Source organism: Rhipicephalus sanguineus, chromosome 6, assembly GCF_013339695.2.
Source record: "Rhipicephalus sanguineus isolate Rsan-2018 chromosome 6, BIME_Rsan_1.4, whole genome shotgun sequence".
NCBI lineage: Eukaryota > Metazoa > Arthropoda > Arachnida > Ixodida > Ixodidae > Rhipicephalus > Rhipicephalus sanguineus.
The window spans coordinates 176,562,740-176,583,444 of NC_051181.1; the positions used below are offsets into that span (position 1 = coordinate 176,562,740).

Below are 20,705 nucleotides of genomic sequence, written 5' to 3' on the forward strand. Positions count from 1 at the left end.
TTCCATGTTTACAGGAAAATCTGTTTTCTGTTCGTTTTAAAACTTCGTCTTTTGCTAAATTGGATGCTTATGTGATTACCCATTCACAACGAGCAATACAGCCATTGCTTGATCAATCACAGGCTCCATAGACTTATAAGGACAGCCATTTTTATGCACGACTGCTTGCCACTGTGGGCTCTAAAAATGGCTATTTCGGGCACTGTGGGCATTGTCATCAACCAGGCAGTCATTAATTTCCTGAAATTGAAACTAGTTGAGCGTAGCCAGTCAGTAGTTGCCAACTGTGCCCAAACAGTGGGAAATGCTGAGCTGAGAAGGTGCAATTCGTAGCTTGTCGTGCAAGGGCACTTTATGCGATAATTCTTTGTACGGTCATTGTTCCTCTGACAGAGGTCGCACTATAATATAAGCATTCTAGATATGGTGTTGCTCTATCCCCTTAATCTTTGTTGTATGTTTGCACTGTTAACTGTAGGAAGTCTTTGCACCAGCAAGCCTGGCTAACTTCTAATTTATAGTTAAGTTTAATTATGTAGGTGTCATTTCCATGCCAGTGTAGTTCTGGAACATGCATTGTGACTGCATTTGAAAAAGTTGGTTTAATACTCCTGTGTTATTCGGTGTGTTCAATATTAAAACATGTGTAATTTGAATGCCAGAAAGTTTGTAAATGAAGTTGAAATGTTTCTTCCCATGATCATGCACAATAATGCAATAAGCAGGAAGACCATAAAAAATTTGTTTTAAAGGTTCCACTTTTTTCTTACCTATTGTAATTAGAAGTTAGCCATGGAGTGTTCTGTCTTATATATGATGCTGTGATTTGGGAGGGTTAAGTTTACGATTATTTGTGATATTTTGCTCACTTCTTGGTTACCTGTAGAGGAGACGTACAAGCACACGGCACTGTTGTGGTTAGATGTGATGGTCTGTCTGCAGAAAGTCTTTCCTTTTTTTTATCCCCAGGCTGCGAAATGTACTTTTTCAGCCTGACAGCACTGCATTTCATGCAAGAGTCAGGTTTTTTTTTTTTTTTTTTTTCATGCTTCAAGCTGCTAAGGCAGACGTTTTTTATTGTTACCTTAGCGTTAGTACCTTGAAAAATGAATGCTGAAATAAAAGAATGGAATTGCATTTGTTGGTAGTTTGCATATTGTCTATTTATCTGTTTAACATGCGGGTATGGTGTATGTGTTGGTGCTTTACGAAGAGCGAAAGCACAGGGAAGCATTTGGGTTTTTCCTGTGCCCATCATGTGCTTTGCAAGCCCCATTTCCAGTGCCTATGTCCTCCGTTTTTACAGGGCAGTCTCTCTGGCCACCTGTTATCTGAATTATCTCTGTGTCGAACACAAAGGGTAGCTCGTAATGTTATTTGACTTGGAGTGCTGTCTTGCTTTTATTTGTTATGTGAACAGTACATATCAGAGTACTTGACTGCCACTAGAGCAATATATCTCTCTTGCAGTGCCTTCAAAAAGTCATTTGTGGTTGCTGTGCTGTCTTTTAAAACTCCCCATGTTCTAAGATTCAGTGCTCTGCATTCGGCATTGCTTTTGTTGGCAGTCCTTTCTCCTGGATCTTTCAGGAGCCCTCGACTACGGCGTCTCTCTTAATCATATCGTGGTTTTGGGACGTTAAACCCCAACCATTATTATTCTTAACATCACTTTCATCCTCACTTACCCACTCTCACACGTACTTGTATCAGCATAAACTTAATCTCACTTTCACATTCACCGGCACTGAGCAACTGCAAGGTGGGTGTGTGTGCGTGTGTGGAGCCGCACGTCTGCTCACCTACTACAGTTGCAGAGAGAATAACGAGTCTACTTGTTACACATTACTGAACTCTGAATGGATGTCAGGTGTACGAATGAGTGTCAACAATATTTTCCAGGTGACAACCGTGGACATGCTGAAGCCTCCGCCAGATTTCCGCTCCAACTTTGACTCTACGCCGCCGCCGATCCTGATTGATGGGGGCGAGGCGGTGCTCGAGAATGAGAAGATTGAGCGCTACATCATGAAGAACATCCCCGGTGGGCACAACCTGTTTGTGCAGGACAAGGACACGGCCACCGTCATCGAGAACCTGTACAGCGTGAGTAACGTTGTGGCCAGTGCTAGAAACTTCTCATAATTCACGAGTGTTAACCCTTTGAGGCGCTATGTACACAATCGTGTACACCACAAGTTTCTGGGCTGGTTGTATCGACTAGTGGCTAACAAAGAGCAAGATACATTGAGCTTTGGATGAATTGAACTTCCTGCATAATAAGTTTGTCTTCATTTAACTTCATTTTTCGGTGTACTGTTGCATATGATCACTTTGCCGAAGGTACTACAACGTTCGACGAGTCGTTTCACATGCCGCTTCCCGCGAGCCACGGCAAAAGTATAATTGTTCTTTGCTCAACATGGACATAACCGAAAATGAATTTGCACCGTATTTCTAGCCTGGTATTTTCTTCTATTTATGCTAAAACAGAGCATGAATGACTTCAGAATTAATAGATATTTAATTACTATAATATTAGGATTCATTAATATAACACATAAATTAATATATTATGACATGATTTTTGTTGCAATAGAATATTGAGTGCCTTGAAATGAAGTTGTACAAGTTTGATGCATTTACGGACAGTTCTTTCTACGTGGCACTTGAAAGGGTTAGAGGGGTACTGACTCAAATATTTTGGTGTGGCATATTTTTGCTGTAATATGTTGCTTGGGGCCTGTTAGTCATAACACGGCTCACTGCTTGCTCAGTGATTCCACTCCTGCGCCAACTGCGCCAAAGTGCGCCAAATTGTATTTACTGCGCCATCCTGATCATATCGACGCAATCTGCGCCAAACTGCGCCAAAGTCTCGGGTTTGGGGGCGTCTATCACCGAAAATCGCACCGCCGGCGCGTCAGAACATGTGCAGCTCGATCTTGGGGCTGCCTATAAAGTCGCAATCATGGACCAAGAATTATTCCGCTGAATAAATAGCACTCGCGCGTGCGTTCCGAGTAATCCACGATGCCATGCACGGTGCCGACGCAGCTTCTGTTCTGCAAGTCGGCTCGACAGCAAAACGCGCTCTCCGCAGAGGCTCGTGACGTCTAGGCCTATCGGTAGCGAGAAAGTGCGACGGCGATTTATCGGCGGACGTCGTCTGTTCCAGAAACGCTGCTGATAGCTCGTTTCAAGCGTCGCACGGCACGTAAGGAAAGCAATGTTCAGTAATAACTACATGAGTGCTGCTAAAATGTCTGTCACTTCTGTTTCCGGACATCGCGGAATGAAATCTGGGATCGCTCGCAGTAGATCTATGGGAAAATATCGAATTTTGCTTGCTTCGCGTTTATGGAAGAGCACGCGAACGGTGGAAACGCGTTGACACTTTTCCTCAGATATACTTTATTCATGGATCTTCATCCAGAACAGCTTTTTCGTAATTCCTTCCGCCAGCACGTCCGAGTTTGTAATCACTCTGCGGTAAATACCCCCTAAAAGGCCCTGCCCTCTCGAGCTCACGTGCTAGGGTTCCAATTCGAATTTTTTGCTTGCTTTTTTAAAAATGTCATCTCATTAGTAAATCCATATCTCCTGGTCGGAGCAGCCGCAAATGCGCAGCTGTCAGTAGCGGGCCCGTCGCTGACGGCCCACAGTGAAGCGGCTACGCCATGTTACACGTCCGCCCCTCGCTTTCGGTGGTCAATAGCTAACGGTTAAAAAAACTCAGTTTCGCTTAAGAGCGAAGCAATGAATGCGATACCAAAAAATTGTATTGTGAAACGAAGTAAGACTAGCAGCTAACTCTTTTGGATCCGATCTCGCGTAACTCAACAAAACGCTGGTTTAAGGGAATATGGCCCCTCCAGGAACCGAAGCGTTTTCTTGCTCTGAGTTCTCTAAACGCGAAGTAAGCGTTGAGAGCACAGCAAGTTTACGAGTCGTCTCCTGATGCCTTGAGATAGCACACGCGCATGCGACTGCGCCCTTCGAAAGATGCGCCCCCCCCTTCCCCTCCCCTGGTGTCCCTTCATGCTCCTTACGAAAGACGGGCGGGGCGTTTCCTCTCTGTTTGATGAGCAATCGACGGCAGGCCCGCACGCGGGAAGATGTTATCTCATGCGCTGTCCGTGCAGCTGAGACAGACGGCCGGCTAGTTTAATGTCCGCTTCAGCCGCGTTCGTCGCCAGCGCTCGCGAGCTTTTACCCGCGGCTAGAATGCGCGTGGTGATGTCATTCATTTGGACTTTATACGGAAAATTACGGCAACGGCGACGGCAAAAATCCGCCGAGAGTGTCCATATAATTGCTACTGCAAGAGTCAATGTACGGGGCAGATTTTGCGCCCCCCCCCCCCCCTCTTAGGTGATTAGGGAGGGGGGCGCCCCCCCCCCCCCCCCCCCCCCCTGTGCGCACGCTTATGCTCCTGAGATGATTTTTTCCATGAGATTTGCAATGAATCGAAATATTTCTAGCCTTCGTAAGAGCCCCATAATAATACTCAGGTGCTTGAATGTTAATGCCATATGCTTCTGTATTGCACTCCAGGATGTAAAATTCGCTGCTCCAAAGTGCTCCCAGATGCAAAATTATCTGCTCCAAAGTGCTCCAAGATGAAAATTTTGCTGCTCCAAAGTGCTCCAAAACGGAAATTTTGCTGCTCCAAAAATTGCTCCAAATCAGAAGTCCTCGGTAGCATCACTGCTTGCTGCAGCACACAACAGATTAGTCTCTTTATTACCAACAAGTTTCGGTTTTGGAGAGCTCCTAGAACAACCAGCTGCCATGTGCAACTAACGCCATCAAGCATGTGAAACGGCACACAGAACTGTGATGCACTGCTGCACTGCTGCACTGCCTTCGTCGTCAGCTGACGTTTTGCCCACCGCATGTGCTGTGCAGTCATCATCGTCTTCTGGCGGCAACAATTTTCTCGAGACGCCCACATGTGTGCATGTTTCGGACTCACGAGCAGCTGCCGAATAGTAGCCTGCTGGTGCAAGCATGGCAGAAGTGCAATGGCAACTATGTCTTCATATTAGCTGTGCCAGCTTGGCCACATTAGTTCTGTCTTGGAAGTTGGGATCACCTTCAAAGGTGTCACTGTCGCAGGTGCGACGTATAGCACTGGATCGCCCACGCGAATTTTGAAATTCATATAATTACCTCCCAAGCTACATTTGCTGTTTAGATTTGATAGATTATATATTGCCACGTGCGTTTCTTTACCACTTTTGCTACGTCGACGTCACGACCACGTGACAATATGCATGTTCACGGGAATCAATCCCACAGGATATCTCGGCTGGGAAATTTTGTGTCAGTGCCCCTTTAACAAGTTTATTTATTTATTTTATTCATTCATGATACCTTACAGGGCCCAACAGGGCATTGAGTAAGGGGAGGAAGTACAAAGCAAAATATCAGAGAAAAATACATCAATAAATACAGGGAAACAAATAACAAGCAAAAAATACGAAGAAAAAGGGTACAGTGCAGTTAGAGAACTTTTTTTTTCCCATCTTCCTTTTTTTTTTTTTTACACACGGCAAATGACAGCAAAAATAACAGCAGGGGAAAAAAAGCAAATATATACAGGGTGTTTCAAGAAATGTGTTCAACCTGCTCAAAAAATCAGGAAAATGCGATATCTGATTGCTGCCTTCAGAATTGGTTTTTCTGTAGTGGCAGGGATTTTAAGATGGTTAAAGGAATTATTTGGGACTGTAATTAAAAAAGTTAAATTAATTAACTTTTTAATTAGTGGAATTAGGTGGTTGTGTCAAATGAGAGAATTGAAGTTCTTCATGCCAGGAACCCAACTAAACTTTGAGATTTCGAAAATGTGGCATCCAGTAATAATTACGAAGTAATGAAATTCAACCAAATTCAATGGCGAAACCTAAACAGAAACATGGAAGAACGGAACTGCCATATTCTTCTGAGACGTCCAAAATGAGTGAATGACTTTTTCTGTAGCGCTAGGCATCTTAAGATGGTTAGAGACATGACTTGAGAGTAATTAAGCAAGTTAAATTAATTGTTTAATTAGTGGAGTTAGGTGACTGTGTCAAATTGGGGAATTGAAGTTCTTCGTGCCTGAAAGCAACCCCAACATTGAGATTTCGAAAAAGCGGCGTCTAGTAATAATTACGAAGTAATGAAATTCAACCGAATTCGATGGCTTTCGCTGTTGAAAGCCGTTGCATTTCGTTGAATTTCATTACGCCACAACAATTACTAGAGCATGCTTTTTTGAAATCTCAAAGCTCGGATGGGTTCCTCGCATGAAGAACTTCAATTCTTCGGTTCTTCAATTCTTCCATTTGACACAATCACCTAACTCCACTAATTAAAAAGTGAATTAATGTAACTTTCTTAATTACTGTCCTAAATGATGTCCTTAACTACCTTAAGATTCCTGCCGCTACAGAAAAAGCAATTCTGAAAGCTCTGAGCAAATATCGGATTTTCCAGATTTTTTGAGAAGGTTGGACACATTTCTTGAAACACCCTATATATACATATATATGTATGTATACAGTGCAAAGCATTTTCACACAGAGGAACAGCATTTCTTATTCCATGAACAAAAAATTATTATCGCCAATAACACACACTCGCAAAAGAAAGGATGCAGTAAGACTTCGCGAATAATTAAAAAAAAAGTAATGGTGACGACATGGCACTATTTCAAGAAGTGCTTATGCAATTGATCAAGAAATGCTTGATGGGTACTGATAGATGCAATATTGTCGGGAAGATCATTCCATAGAACAATGGCTCGGGGAAGTGCTGATGAAGTGAAAGCGTTCGTCCACTTATGCGTTTAATGCTATATTGATTATGCAAGCGGCGTGATATGCGTGAAGGCGCTTCTAATGGTAAGGGAGATGGCCTGATGCTGTAGCGATATTTATGGAATAAAGATAAAATAGCAATGGAACGACGTAGATTTAATGGCACAAGCGCTATGTCATGTTTGATCTGCGTTATGCTGGAATGTGGGCTGTGGTTGGAAGTAATGAAACGAGCGGCTCTGTTTTGTACAGACTCAAGCTTGTTAGTCATGTAAATTTGATGAGGAGACCACAATGATGAGGCATATTCTAAATGCGGACGAACGATTGTTTCATAGGTGAGTTGTCTTAGACTGCTTGGTGAGTTCTGCAAGTTCTGGCGCAGGTATCCAAGTGACCTGGAAGCCTTGGCAGTAATGTTGTTAATATGCATGTCCCATGAAAGATTATGCTTGAGATGGATGCTTAAATATTTGTACGATGATGCCTGGTATACTAATGTGCTATCTATGAGGTATGAAATATCAGAATTGATGCGCTTGCGGCTGAAAGCGATAACCTTGCATTTAGTAGAGTTAAGACTCATCTGCCATCTGTCGCACCACTTTGTAATTAATATGAGGTCATTTTGAAGGGCGAAGTGATCTTCAGTGTATTTAATTGAGTGGTAAATGATGCAATCGTCAGCGAAAAGACGTAGGTTAGAAGATATGCCTGTGGGTAAATCGTTAGTGTATATGGCTTCTGTGCTCCTAAACCACAAGATTTCTCTCCTCCAGAAACTTGTTGGTCTTTCCCACCCTTGCACCTGCAAAGCACAAAAATAGGGCATTTGAGCAATTGGTTTGTTACTGTGAGTGAGGATCGTGTGAGATTGCACAATGTGTGGCCTTTGGGGGTTTCAGAGTATTCGTTTGTGATCTCGCTAGAACCAGGCCAATGTAGTCCCTTTGCCATAATCTTGCTCAAGTTTTAGTGATGTAGACCTCGAATTGCTGGTTTAGATATGTGATTTATGTATCTTTGTTGCCTTCACATAGCTCTTTTTTGTTTTTGCATTCACTCACTGTTCGTTTTGCATCAAACAGCTTTCGAGCCGTTTTGATGTAATGTGCATTGCTTTCTTTGCTTGTGCAAGTTGGAAGAAATCTTTTGTCAGTTCAATGCATTTTAATTTGTACTTTGTTTCTGCCATGTAATGACGCAAGTACTTTGCCCTATTCAAGGCAACATAGATCATTGGTCTAGTGCAAAGTTCTTCCAAGTCTCCCAGCTATAATCTTAGCAGAGTTATGGCCTAGCATTTTTGTATTTTTCTAACAAAAAGAAAAAAAACACTGGAATGAAGTTAAGCAGCTTCTCGTACCTTGCGCAGAAATTCAAGCTGATGCTGACTCGCCGGGACGAGCAGTCCAAGAAGTCTCTGCTCAACCAGCTAAGCAACATCGACGCCCATCTGCGCAAGGGGGGCTACCGCTTCCTCACTGGCGACACCATGTGCTGCTTTGACTGCGAGCTCATGCCCCGCCTGCAACACATCCGCGTTGCCGGTGAGCTAGTTTGCTCAAGGGTTGTTGTGGCTTGCACACACATTGCAAACAGTTCAGCACCAATACCTACAGAGAGAAGATAAACATAGCTCATCGGTCTAGTGAAAATTCTTCCAAGTCTCCCAGCTATAATCTTTTGTGCAAGCTGAAACAGCTTGCTTCACTGCCTCTGCCATTGAGCATATCGAGGTGAACCGTACTGCTGGGAAGTAGACTGTGTTTTTTTTTTTTCAGTCAGACGATTCTTTGTGTAGAATGGTGATGGTGTGGGGCATAGGAACCATGACCTCAGTGTTAAGAGGTGTAAAACAAAGAAAGAAGAGCTAGCGCCAGAGGGAATGAGATTAGTTTCAAAACAAAATAGATCACTTTACAATACTGCAGACTCTCATTAAGCAAAACCTGAAGGGGACCAGGAAAATGTGTTCCGTTTAACGGAAGTTACGTTTGCTAAGAAATCAACAGGAGCGGAGAATTCCATTAAGAAACCAATCACATTTGAGGCAGTTGTTCCGTTTAAAGGGAGATGTGGGGCTAAAAACACGATTTTCGAAAAAAAGATATGCATTTTCAAATTAGAGTAGAGTTTTGGATGGATGGTTCATTAAAGAACATGCTCACCAAGTTTGGTGGTCATCTGTACAGCAGAAAAGAATAAAAGAATTCTTTTTACGAGAGGGCGGCACGAATGTGCTGGGGAGAGTGTCTCGGAAACACCCCTTCTCAAGAAACGGTTGCAAAGCAGGCAAGAAGCCGAACGCAAAGTGAATGCCCGTGTTAGATTGTTTATTTTCCGCGATTTTTTGTTACAGTAGACCTTCTGTCTAGATTACATCAAAGGACAAATCAAATAAATTTTAAAATTGAGCAGATCCCACGCTTTGTGGGAATCAGTTTCATGCGAAACATTCAGTGAGTAATTATATGCTGCATTTTTTGGCTTTGAGCCAAGCATTATGTGGTGGATCGATGTGTTTTTGTGAGTGTAGTAATTGTGTGCACATCGTGGGCTTACCAGGCACGCTGACTACACTGACATTTAAATGGTAACTTATGGCCTGATGTAGTATCAGCACTCACGTTAGAGCAGAGATGTCGGTGTTATTGAAACAAAGTTCACGCCACTGTGCGATAATCTGAATATCATATGTAACTTTTGTGAGTGTATTCCTCCGGGGTCAAGCAACACTGGAATGTAGCTTGCAGAATCATAGAAATACAAATGTAGTGCTTATTAGACTGCTATAAAAGCAGAACCAACACCAGAACCACAGTTGATGTTAACCTGACATGACGCCTGCATAATAGGTCTACATATGTAGTGTTTATTGCTTTGTTATAAAATTACATAGCCAGCACTGCAGTCACAATTGACGTTGCTGCCGGCATTATGCCTGCATAGGGTCTTTTTCTAAAGCAGTTTCTACACCTGGCGTGGCTCTGTGGTACAATACCTGACTGCCACGCGAAATGCTTGGGTTCAATTCCTGCTGGGATCCGAATTTTTAAATGCGAAGCATTTCTTAGCAAACCACAGGCACTTTGGCTGTTTCTTGATCCGTCCGTATGTGAATATCATACGTGAATATATGTATCGGACGAACGGTCCGTCCGTGCGTCCTTTGTCAGCCTCATTTTGAGATTGCTCAGGGAGGTCTAGTGGTGTCCTGGTATTTTTTTTCAGTGACTTAAAACCCTTTGAGGGCTTTTTGCTGTGCGTGTACGGCTGTCGTTTTCTGTCCTGTAAAGTCTTTGTCGCACGGGTACGGTTTCGACCCTCTGTTTGAAATTTCGCGCCGTAATGGCGATGCATGTTCACTGGTAGGTGCTGCCACCTCTTAGGACTTACAAGGATCTTTTGAAATTTGATTGTGCTACCTTCTTGCATAGATAAACAGAACTGATTTGTAGCTTCAGTGCGTCGTGTGGTCCCTGGCAACGCCGGTGGGCAACTCCCATTTGTGGTTTCGGTTTACACCGCGTGATCGCAACAGAGGCGCGTGAAACTTGATTTTTATCTTTATCAGCACTCCCTTGCAGGGGAGGTGGAAGTTGATTTCCATCTTTATTGGCACTGCTCTTAGCTTGTTTATCACCAACGCTCACGATGTATTCTCGCTCTCCTTGGGCAGAGAAGACTCGGTAAGAGTTTCCTCTGCCCGAGGGAGCTGCACGCCGAGAAGATGCTCTTTGTGTGCCAACACAACTCGTCACTCCAAGACGAGAACATACACACGTTTTATGGGGCAGACTTAGATAAGGCGCTGTGCGTAGACCCGTGTTTCAAGGAATACTACGCTGTGTGATACGATTGAACATTATGCAGTTCTGAGTGACGCTGACATCAAAATACGGTTCCTGATTTTTTTCAGATTTTTTCCCCAACTTTACACATATCATACATTCAAAATCCGCAATAAAGTAATTTGATCATCTGGAAAACCATTCTTAAAAAAAATTCGACCCTCAAAGGGTTATTGTCTGTCTCATGTCTGAAATACTCGCAAGTTTAGTTCTCTGGTAATTCACTATATTTATTGTATTCTTGGGCAGGGGCCTGCACCAGCCTTGTTCATTAGTAAGTTTTGGGTGCTCTAATGCATTATCTACCAAATAGCAATGTTGCTGTGAACCTTGGGAAGTGACGTCTTTTCGGAGCCACAGGGAGGTGCCTCAGCTCATTGCTGCCGGCACCAGAAGAAAAAAAGGCAAGCCACAGAACACCTTGCAGACAAGGTGTGCCTGTCACACACGGGCAGCAGCAGGTCATGTGCTCCATGCAGTGTCAGCACCCATTCTTGTTGGGACAACCACCAGTGTGGTTATAGGGAAGGTGGCCCCACAACCAACCACCTGGTTCACCTCACACTTTCAGGCTTGGCAGGAACTGAAATTGAGCAGTCTCAAAAAGTTGTTCAACCAAAAAAATTATTTGCCTTAGAGTGGCCTAAAAGGAATTTAAATAATGCCCTGCCTCATGTTAGTCAGAAGAGAGCCGATTTGCTGACAGAATATATACATTTGGGAGATAAATGACCCAGGAATAGTAAAAGAAATAAATACTCAATGCTGGTATTAATATACATTAAAAAAAATTGTGAAATCAGGGACCGCTTCATTGCTTGTGCCATGCAGTGAAGCAGTTCCTGGTTTTACTGAGACACAGGCGCACTCCACACTTTACGCACAAAATGTGTTTTTTATGAGAAAAGCCTAGTGGTGTTCCAATGCAGATGGATGTGGGGATGTGAACAATGCCTATATAAATCGGGACTCCAATGAGCTTCACCAGTTCGTCTGGCGCCACCTGTTTCCATGAGCCTCCTCTCTCTGCATAGGTTGACATTCTAAAATATGCATCCAAGCATATTTGTTGGTATTGTTCAGATGGCATTGGTCCCCTCTCCAGTGAAAGAAAACAAAAAAATGCCCCCACCTCCCCGAAGGGAATCGTGAGGAAATGATGCATTTCTTGCGCCGAGAGAGGGTACCGTTGCCACCAGACATTCGCCTTCACCGACTTCTGCCATCGCCTTGAGAGGCGCCCAGCCAGCGAACGGTCGAGAGTGAGGCGCGAGCGGACGGGAGAGTGGGGCGCAAGGAGGAGAGAGAGCGAACGGCAAAGAAGCGGTGAAGCACTGCACCTACCCTCTGCTACACTCTCTCTCACCACATGCTCCGGTTGCTAGAGGCGAGGATAAGCGCTCGCGCCCGCAGCTGTTGCTATGGGAGAGCGCGCCGCGGACAACGCCGGATGCCTGACATAGCCCGACAAGAAATGCATTCGCATTTAAAACATCATGCGCTGTTGGAAAACGTTTCGTGCCGTTTCGTAGTGCGGGGCCGAGATGTGCTCCAGGCAGCCTTCTTGGCGTGAAAGAAGCTTCGCAGCCGGCGGCAGCACATTGCACCTGAGCGAGGTGTGGATCTCGCACGTAACCAGAGTAGCTCTAAGATTGCTCGCAAAGGTTGGCAGCTGATCACGCACGGCGGAGGAGACTGCTTGAGGCCGTGAACGAAACCAATTGCTGAATGGCTGCGGATGTCCCGAGCTGACGCAAAACATCGTCGTCGTCAGTGGCTGAAGCTGAGGTGCTGTAATCGTCGTACTCGAAACTCATGTCCTCATCACTAAATTGGCAAAGTAGTTTTGAGCAGCACACGTTCTTCACAACGCAGGCGCGCACCCATGTGCACGTCATGTTGCTGCCATGGGAGCGACTAGTGAAACCAGATGAAGCCCTCTGTCGGAGTTAACGAGATAAGCAAAACCAAAATTGCTGGAAACTGGCTGAAAAGGCCAGCTGCACACGTACACTGTCGTCCTTTATGAAAGGGAACACGCGAGCGCGCGGCCTGAGCTCTGCTGCGGCTGCCTACAGTGCCACTAACCGACAGCGAAAGAAAGCGCACCCGCTTTTGACGTCATCTATTGGCAAACAAAATAACGAGTCATGGCCGGTGGATAAGCGCTGCTAGATTACGCTCGGGCTTCGGTCGCGCAGCGGGCGATGCCGCCAAAAGCGGACGTGCTTTCTTCAGCTCTCGGTTGATGGTGCTGTACGCTAGCTGCCGCAGCACGCAGGCCGCGTGCTCGCGTGTTCCCTTTCATAAAGGACGACAGTGTACATGCGGCGGACCTTCAGAAATAGGTTTTGGTGGAATAAATCTTGCCTGACTCCGATTAACAGCTCTCTAGTGATTTCGGGCAATTAATACCGCTCAACACTGTCAGATTGCGAAGCTGACGCCATAATTTGGTATTTGACTTGTAAGGGTTCATTTGATTATAGAACTTTAATGTTACCAAAGTATAATTACAAGCGGCATGCTTTCCTTTCAAGTACGCAAGGCATGTCCACTTTACCAGCACACTCACCCACGTTTCGCGAAAATGCCTGTGTCACCAAGGCAGGAAAATTTGAATTGACTCTGAAAGTACAATGCCTCAACTAACTACTAGAAGGTGCTAGGTGCATGAGAAAGAAATCCAACATGGAAAATCGGTGATTCAAAGCATCGATCACTGAGGATCGATTTAAATAGGCGTGGTAACGAAAGAGTTACTTTTGCTGCTGTACCACGGCCGGTCTGGAAGCGTGTGCTCGCTCCTTCCTTTACGGCCTGTGCACGGGGGGCTTTTTCTACCTGTGGCCGCAACCTCGTGGGGGCGCTCTAAGCCGACCCACTCCCGGCCGTTGCAGAGGCTAGCGCGCGCAGCGAGTGCTTGGCTTAAGACTTACCGTGGCCTTTTCTGAAGTTACTCTATATAGCATGCATGGTACCAATGCGATAGAGACATGGCGGCAGTATATACGAGGACTCTGGTAAATTCCACTTTTCAGAAGGGGTGGCGCAGGCCGCTCATACGCCCGCTTCTGTTGCCCGGCAGAGCATGGACGCGGTTATAACAAAGCCTTTTTTTTTTTTAGTTTTCTGTAACTTCGAGAATAAGTAAGGGAATGAATATTGCATTTGGCGCACATGTGCGATCGTGCGTCGCGCTCAGAAGGCTCGGCCGCATGATCCGTCACCGATCGGCAGAAGAAATGATGCAAGACTTATTCTTTGGGAAGAAAACGGTTTAGGAAACGTTTACTTCAAATGCACATGCCGGCCGTCGCTGTACTTGAAAATAACAAAATTACACATTCTTTGTTGAAGGCATCATAATTCTTGCTTTAATATTGAAAAAGGTGAAAGTCACTGCATAATGGGGATGGCCACTGTTTTCCGCAAGTAGCTGTGGGTCGTAATCACAGTAGCAGGAATAATAATAATAATAATAATAATACATTGTTCAAAACAGAAAAAACAACACAAGGTAAGAATAACATGAAATAGGACGCACTCATATAACCTCAGACAAGCACTAAAGTACACAAAAACAGAATAAAAGCCCAAGTCGCAACACAATACGCTGAGTCCCTGCATGCATACAGAATCCCAAGCCCACACGAGTCCAGATGAAATAATGCACGCCGGAGACGAAGAGGAAACATAAAAAGCTTTCGCAGAATCCTTTCAATGGGGAAAAGATTGTTCCCCTTGGTACTGCAACAATATATTGCGCATGAAGAACTGAAAAAAAAAAAAGAAAAAAGAACTGCTATTAAAGCACTGTATAGTGACGACCACAGTTTAAAGGAGTCTCATCATACTTGCGATTTCAAAGCGTTTCATCTTTGAAAGAAACGCTGAACATGCCGCTGCTTGCTATGCGCAGGAAATTCTCCCGATTATCTCTTTTCCACACCCTGTATCATGATAACGCATCATTTGCCGGCCACATATTTCACCGCCATGCCATACTTCTAGCCACACCGATCATGCTTACAAAGTCAACCCTATCTCAGTGGCTCGCCATAAGGATGAGATTACCCGTCTCATTATAGAAACTGAGCACAAGGACACACTCGTTGATATCTTCGTCAGCATGGCCATTCCAAAATCACAATATGGTTATGAAGGACGCAATAGTGGAGTTCTCTGGAAATTTCGACCTAACTGGGGTTCTCTAACGTGCACCTAAATCTAAGCACACGGACCTCAAGCAATTTCGCGTCCATCGAATATAAGGTGGTCGAGTCTTAAAAAATGAAGATTGTTGTTGCTAGTACCGCTGCGTGTGCATCTTCTTTTGCCGAGTGCCGAGAAAGCCTCACTGTCCCCACACGCACCTGTACCTTCCTTCACTCGCTTCCTGCAACCGGAAGAAGTAATTAGCACGAGAAATTGGCTGGGCACAGCTGGTTTACAATACGAAGCGCACTGCGGCCCAACTCGCTTTGGGGGGTTGGCTCGTGACGCCCTCACGCGGAGCGCGCCCTCTTGACTGTATAGAAAAAGTTCCATTGTACTCCCGGCGGCTGCTCAGGCCGTAAGCAAGGGAGGGAGCACGCGCCTCCAGACCGGCCGTGGCTGTACGTTGGTGTCATGCAGAAAGGCGTTAAGATTGGGAAGCCGCTACCAGCTGTCATGAGACACAGTACATTATGACACATTAATTACACAGGCTAGCCATGCACAGGAGGACTACCAAAGCTTGCAAATGTTTGCACTGGTTTACGCTGCTGAGCTCTGTGCCTTGTGGATGGCAGTAGAAAGCATTATAAACTCCAAACATAAAAAGCCAGTGCCCCGCCACGGTGGTCTAGTGGTTATGGCGCTCGACTGCTGACCCGAAGGTCGCGGGATCGAATCCCGGCCGCGGCGGCTGCATTTTCGATGGAGGCGAAAATGTTTGAGGCCCGTGTACTTAGATTTAGGTGCACGTTAAAGAACCCCAGGTGGTCGAAATTTCCGGAGCCCTCCACTACGGCGTCTCTCATAATCAAATCGTGGTTTTGGGACGTTAAACCCCAGATATTATTATTATTATTATAAAAAGCCAGTAATATACAGTCAAATCCCTCACTTACGAAATCACCAGGGAAGCAATTTTTGTTCGTTCTTGTGAGAATTTCATTGTTGCAAAAATAGAAAAATACACAGACCAATTACTTCGCACATCCAAAATTTATTAAAAGAAGTCGTTGATCTTGCTCTGTTGAACTAAGTAGAATTTAGCGCACAGCTTGCGTCGCATGGGTAATGTGATACTTTTGCTACCGCATATGTTGTTGCCAACAACAGAAACTGCCCTATGGTCACATTCTGTGTCTCCTGAGCCACTTACGGCTTTTGCCTGATTGGATAGACTGCCTAGGTTGTGGCACCTGTAAAGTTACTTATTGTTTGGTTTGACTGTGTGCATTTTCTTTTTCCTGTACCTCAAGTTCCTTCATGGACAGTGAAGAATGGGTTTTAAGTTCTGCGATACCATTTGCAAATGGTGTCATTTAAAGTGTGCGGGAGCAGAGTGTGACATGACCTATCCTTGTTTCAGGCAAGTACTTTGCGGACTTCGAGATCCCGCGCACGCTGTCTGCACTGTGGGGCTACATGGGCCACATGTATCAGCTGGACGCATTCACCCAGTCGTGTCCTGCTGACCAGGACATTATCAACCACTACAAGCTGCAGCAGAACACCAAGGTGAACAAACACGAGGAGCTGGAGACGCCCACGTTCACCACATCGCTGCCGGCCGAGCTCAACAACCACCACTGAGGGGCCCTTCCTTCCTTTCCTGCCCACCCTTTCACGAGATGATGCAGCGCATGAAAATATGGCCAGCAGTACTTGTGTCGTCGGAGAGTATTCGCGGACCTTTGCGTACCCGAATTTGTTGGCGTCAGCAGCACTGGCAGCATTTTGAGTGTTCTGATTATGTGCGCACCAAAGCTTGTAACGCAATTGCGGGATCTGACATCCTCTGCTGCAGTGTTTGTTGATTGCACGCTGAGGGGACCGCTCTTCCAGTAGGGTTGCAAAGCAGACCGACCGTGTTGCCAAACATTTGTGGTGGCCATTGCCTGCGCGCCAGGCAACGGCCACAGCAGTGCGTGCTAACGCGCATTTTTGCATTGTAGGAAAGATTGTGGCACGAGGTATGGGAGGTGTAGGCAATTAACTTGCGTTGTTAGCAAAACCTGCAGCTGCGTGCTTGCATTCTGCAGTAACGTAAACTGAGAAAAGGGGCTCCACTTGTTGAGCTGTCTTTTGGGAATCCATAGCTTTGGCTTCAGTATGAGGACCCTTCAAATACCGGACAGTTGTAAGAATTATTGGATATAATAAACGTGCCTTGATATCTGGTGCAGCTTTAGTGTAACAAGGCTACACCTTATTGACTTGCAATTTTACAGTCTCAACGGTTACAATGGAGTTGTGGGCTCGTTCCGCTGAAAGGATGCTAGGTGTGTCCTTAGTTGAGGAAAGTGTTTCCATCGTCCAGCTTGGCGTCAGCTGCTCTCGATTTGGACAGCAGTTAGCAATGCATACAAGTTATTGACACCTGTCACACTCCTTTGTTTTCATTTAACTGGCCTTGGACAAAAATTTATCAGAGGGGTGCTTGTAGAGGAAATAATTGGAAAAATCAATGCCATTTGTCTGTAGTTTACACCCTGTGAATTTTTGCCTCAATGTCAGCTGCTGCTGATTTTTTAGTGTTTTGTGCTCTTTTTTTTTTCAACTATTCCTTGTTTGTGCTTTTACTGGTCAGTTTCTGTTTTTCTTCTCTTGTTGGGAGGGCGTTTTATCAGCAAGGTGGCTGGCATGTGTCAGCCGTTTGAACCGGTCTTAGAGGGGAAGTCCACAACGGAAATTTTTGAAGCGAGTCAACGGCCACTTTGCTAGCATGTCAGCATTTAATGTCGGGGCATGCGAATCTTAAATTTAGTTAATATATTCTGATTATTTTTTTAAGTATGTCTGGTGTCCTCTTTGTTCTATAGTTCACTGCTAGCTGCTCCCTTCAGCCTGTGACTGTACTTTCCAGTGCTCTGTAATGCCAGCCAAACCTTGGTGGTGCAGTTGCAGCTTTCAGTTTTCCGGAGCTGCACTTGGTGCAAAGCAGCCGAACCGCAGCAGTCTGAAATGTAGCGTTACATATGTTGGAGCTTACATTGGAAATCCATTGGCAATGATGCAGTTCTCTTGTGAAGCGTTTTTACCGCTTTAAAGAAGGCAGTATGCCGGGGCACATGATGTATTAAATTGCTGCGGAGTCGAGAACTTTCGCACGGGAAAAGAGATGAAGTGTGCGAGACCCGCATCTGTGCCTCTACTTGTGTCTGCCCTGCTGCTGGCAACATTCCAGACTGCTGCAATGGAGCTGCTGTGTGAGTGCATGCACAAAGCTCGAATTTCAGAGCCTAACTTCTACGACGATAATACCACGTGCCATCTCGGTGCACTGAGCTGAGTCCAGCTCCCGTGTCCTCCAGCGCACACCGCAGGCTTGGAAGACTTTTTTTTGAAGTGCCACGTTTGTATTTGGGCGAGCCTCTACAGTCGCCTATTTTTCGGTCGCGCCGTTATATCATCATTGCCTCGTGGCTTCTGTCATACCTACCTTTCAAATGATTACTTTCACATTGTGTGAGCCGCTGTGTGCCTTTTTTTGTTTCTATGAAAACCGGCAGAGATACTAGTTGTAGATATACACCCGTGTACATAGGACTTCTGTGTCGCCTTGCTTCTGGTGACATGTCCATGTTTGTTATCCTAGACCAATAGTGTTATTGAAAAGGACTTTTCCAAAGTTGAAATACTTTTGTGACATGCTTGCTACTGACACATGCCGCATTATCACTGCACAATTTAGGCGATCGTATTCAGGTGAAAGTGCTACGTTGACCTTGCACACCACAGCAGGCATTTTGGGACGCATCCTGCTAGCCTTGGTCTTGGATGCAAGACTGCTGACAGACGCTGGGCCCGAGTTTTGAAGTTTAGTACGGTGTTCTGTATGGCACTTGTTTGGAAGAACTTTGCATTGTGCTCCAATTTTTGCTTGTAGAGCTCCTTGATGTGATGTCACCTTTACATTTCAGTATACTTGAAAGGAGGCATTGGCTTGAGATGTTGCTCACAAGGTGAACATGTTGAATTATAGCATTTCATGCTAGGATTGTATCTGTGCAGTAAGTTGTTGTATTCATGCTGCTACCACTACAAAAGTATCTCTGATGAGAATGTAACTCGCAGGCTGGTCTTCCATGGCCTTTGTTACCAGATTCATCTGTTACGATGCAAGCATGGTTAACCTGAGTGCAGCACTGGAGGCGCAGTGCATAGTTTGCATGAGGTGTGTGCAAGATGTTGAGGCATAGTTTTGGGGATGAAATATGCATGTAGTGCATGGTGTCAAGTTAATCGTTTGTCAAAGGATGCGCTTACGCCCAAATTAATGAGAAGCTGTTGTGTGAGGCACGTGCGTAAATTCCGATGATTTATTCGGAAGGACAACTTTGAAAGCTGTTCTGAGACACTTGTATAGAAGCCTGAATTTTGTTTTCATGTGTGAGTGTGTGTGTGTGTGCATATGCGTGCGTGGAAAAAAGATTTTGCACACTGAGCAGTTTGTAATGCTTGTATGCAACAATAAACTCCACACGAAAATTATGCCATTGTTTTTTTGTGTAGCCTAGACATGCACTTTGGAAACTACCGATGTGCCATGTTACAAGAAAAAAACTAATTCGGAGAACATTTGAAGCAGATAAATTGCTAATGTGTTCAAGAGTGTAAAAATGGTTCATGTCTGCTCTGTTTGCAATACACTGCGGTGAACAAGCTTCCAATAGCACTGTTGTGTCAGCAGCAGTCCTCTGCGACATTCTTCTCAGAAACAATGTTTGATGGGGGTATTCCATCTAGCATCTGTCACAGAAGCATTAAAAACCGTCCTAATGTGCTTCCAGCCATAGCCTTGAAAGGAAACGTGCCTGAAAGCTGCTAGAACTTGGGGGAAATGGCTGCAGGGTGCTTTCATTACTACCACTTTATCGTGGTCGCCATTCTCAATTTTGATGACATTCTTCAGGTACAGGTTTTGAACCCAGAACAATGATTCCGAATACAAAGACCATCTGCATGAAAAATAACGCAAATTTTGGCTGTCAAAAGCACTTTCACGTTATTTCACGATATGCGAGCTTTGGGCATACTTGGGAAAGAAAATGGTACAGGTGTTGGTCACAACAATAATCCAGAAGTGTTTCTTGGTTAGGTTGTGAAAGGTGCACACCCAGCTGGCGTCCAGAAAGCGCGCCACTTGCCCGCTGGAACAAAGTCCCTGGAAATGTGCGCTGGAACTGACGCCAGTGCCAACATCTGCCGCAGCGACCACCTGCAGCCGCTGCAGCGTACGAACTCCAAGGTTGGGCAAAGATGCTTTCAAGTTGTATCGCGATACGATACAAGATACTCGGGGAAGAAGTATTTGACGTGTAGATACAAGATACTACCGCAATAATTGCATCCGATATACTTGCCAATTGTATCTGAAAATACTTCGATACATTCGCAAATTTGTTATTATAGGTCCATAAAAAGTAGCAGCAATCGCCCATGCACAAAAATTCCATTAAAAGTTCCTTCACTGTAACCAGTCTTGTTTCAGTTGAATGAAATATCTATCAGTATCTCAAAAGTTTTGTCCTTAATTCTTAAAGTGCATTCGTTTCATTCCAAAACAACTCATTGGCGTTTGTTTTAGCTGCCTAACAGGACAGCCCTTTATTCGCATCGCTGGCAGATTCTTGCTTGTCAGTTTTTTAATTGATGGGAGTCGCCAACCAGCTAACAGGTTGCCATATAATCAGAACTTTAATTAGAAGCCTTCGGACGATGGCGCAAATACCGGTGTGAAGTTTTACCTTGTTCGTTAAAGACGATTTACGCAATATTGGATCACTAGACAGGTGTACAGCAGCAACAACGCTGTTAGCGATTT

At 44.9% G+C, this 20,705-nt stretch overlaps 1 protein-coding gene and 1 pseudogene across 1 annotated transcript; both read left to right on the plus strand.

Annotated features, from left to right (window-relative positions):
• Positions 1-1,902: 1,902 nt before the first annotated feature.
• LOC119397090 (chloride intracellular channel exc-4) lies at positions 1,903-19,372 on the plus strand (the record flags this gene model as incomplete). Its single annotated transcript, XM_037664531.1, is given in 3 exon segments — positions 1,903-2,106; positions 8,185-8,359; positions 16,248-19,372. Coding segments are annotated over 3 exon segments (603 nt in total), but the record flags the coding sequence as incomplete, so codon positions are not given.
• Positions 18,000-20,705, plus strand: part of LOC119397735 (uncharacterized) — an 8,128-nt pseudogene continuing 5,422 nt past the window's right edge.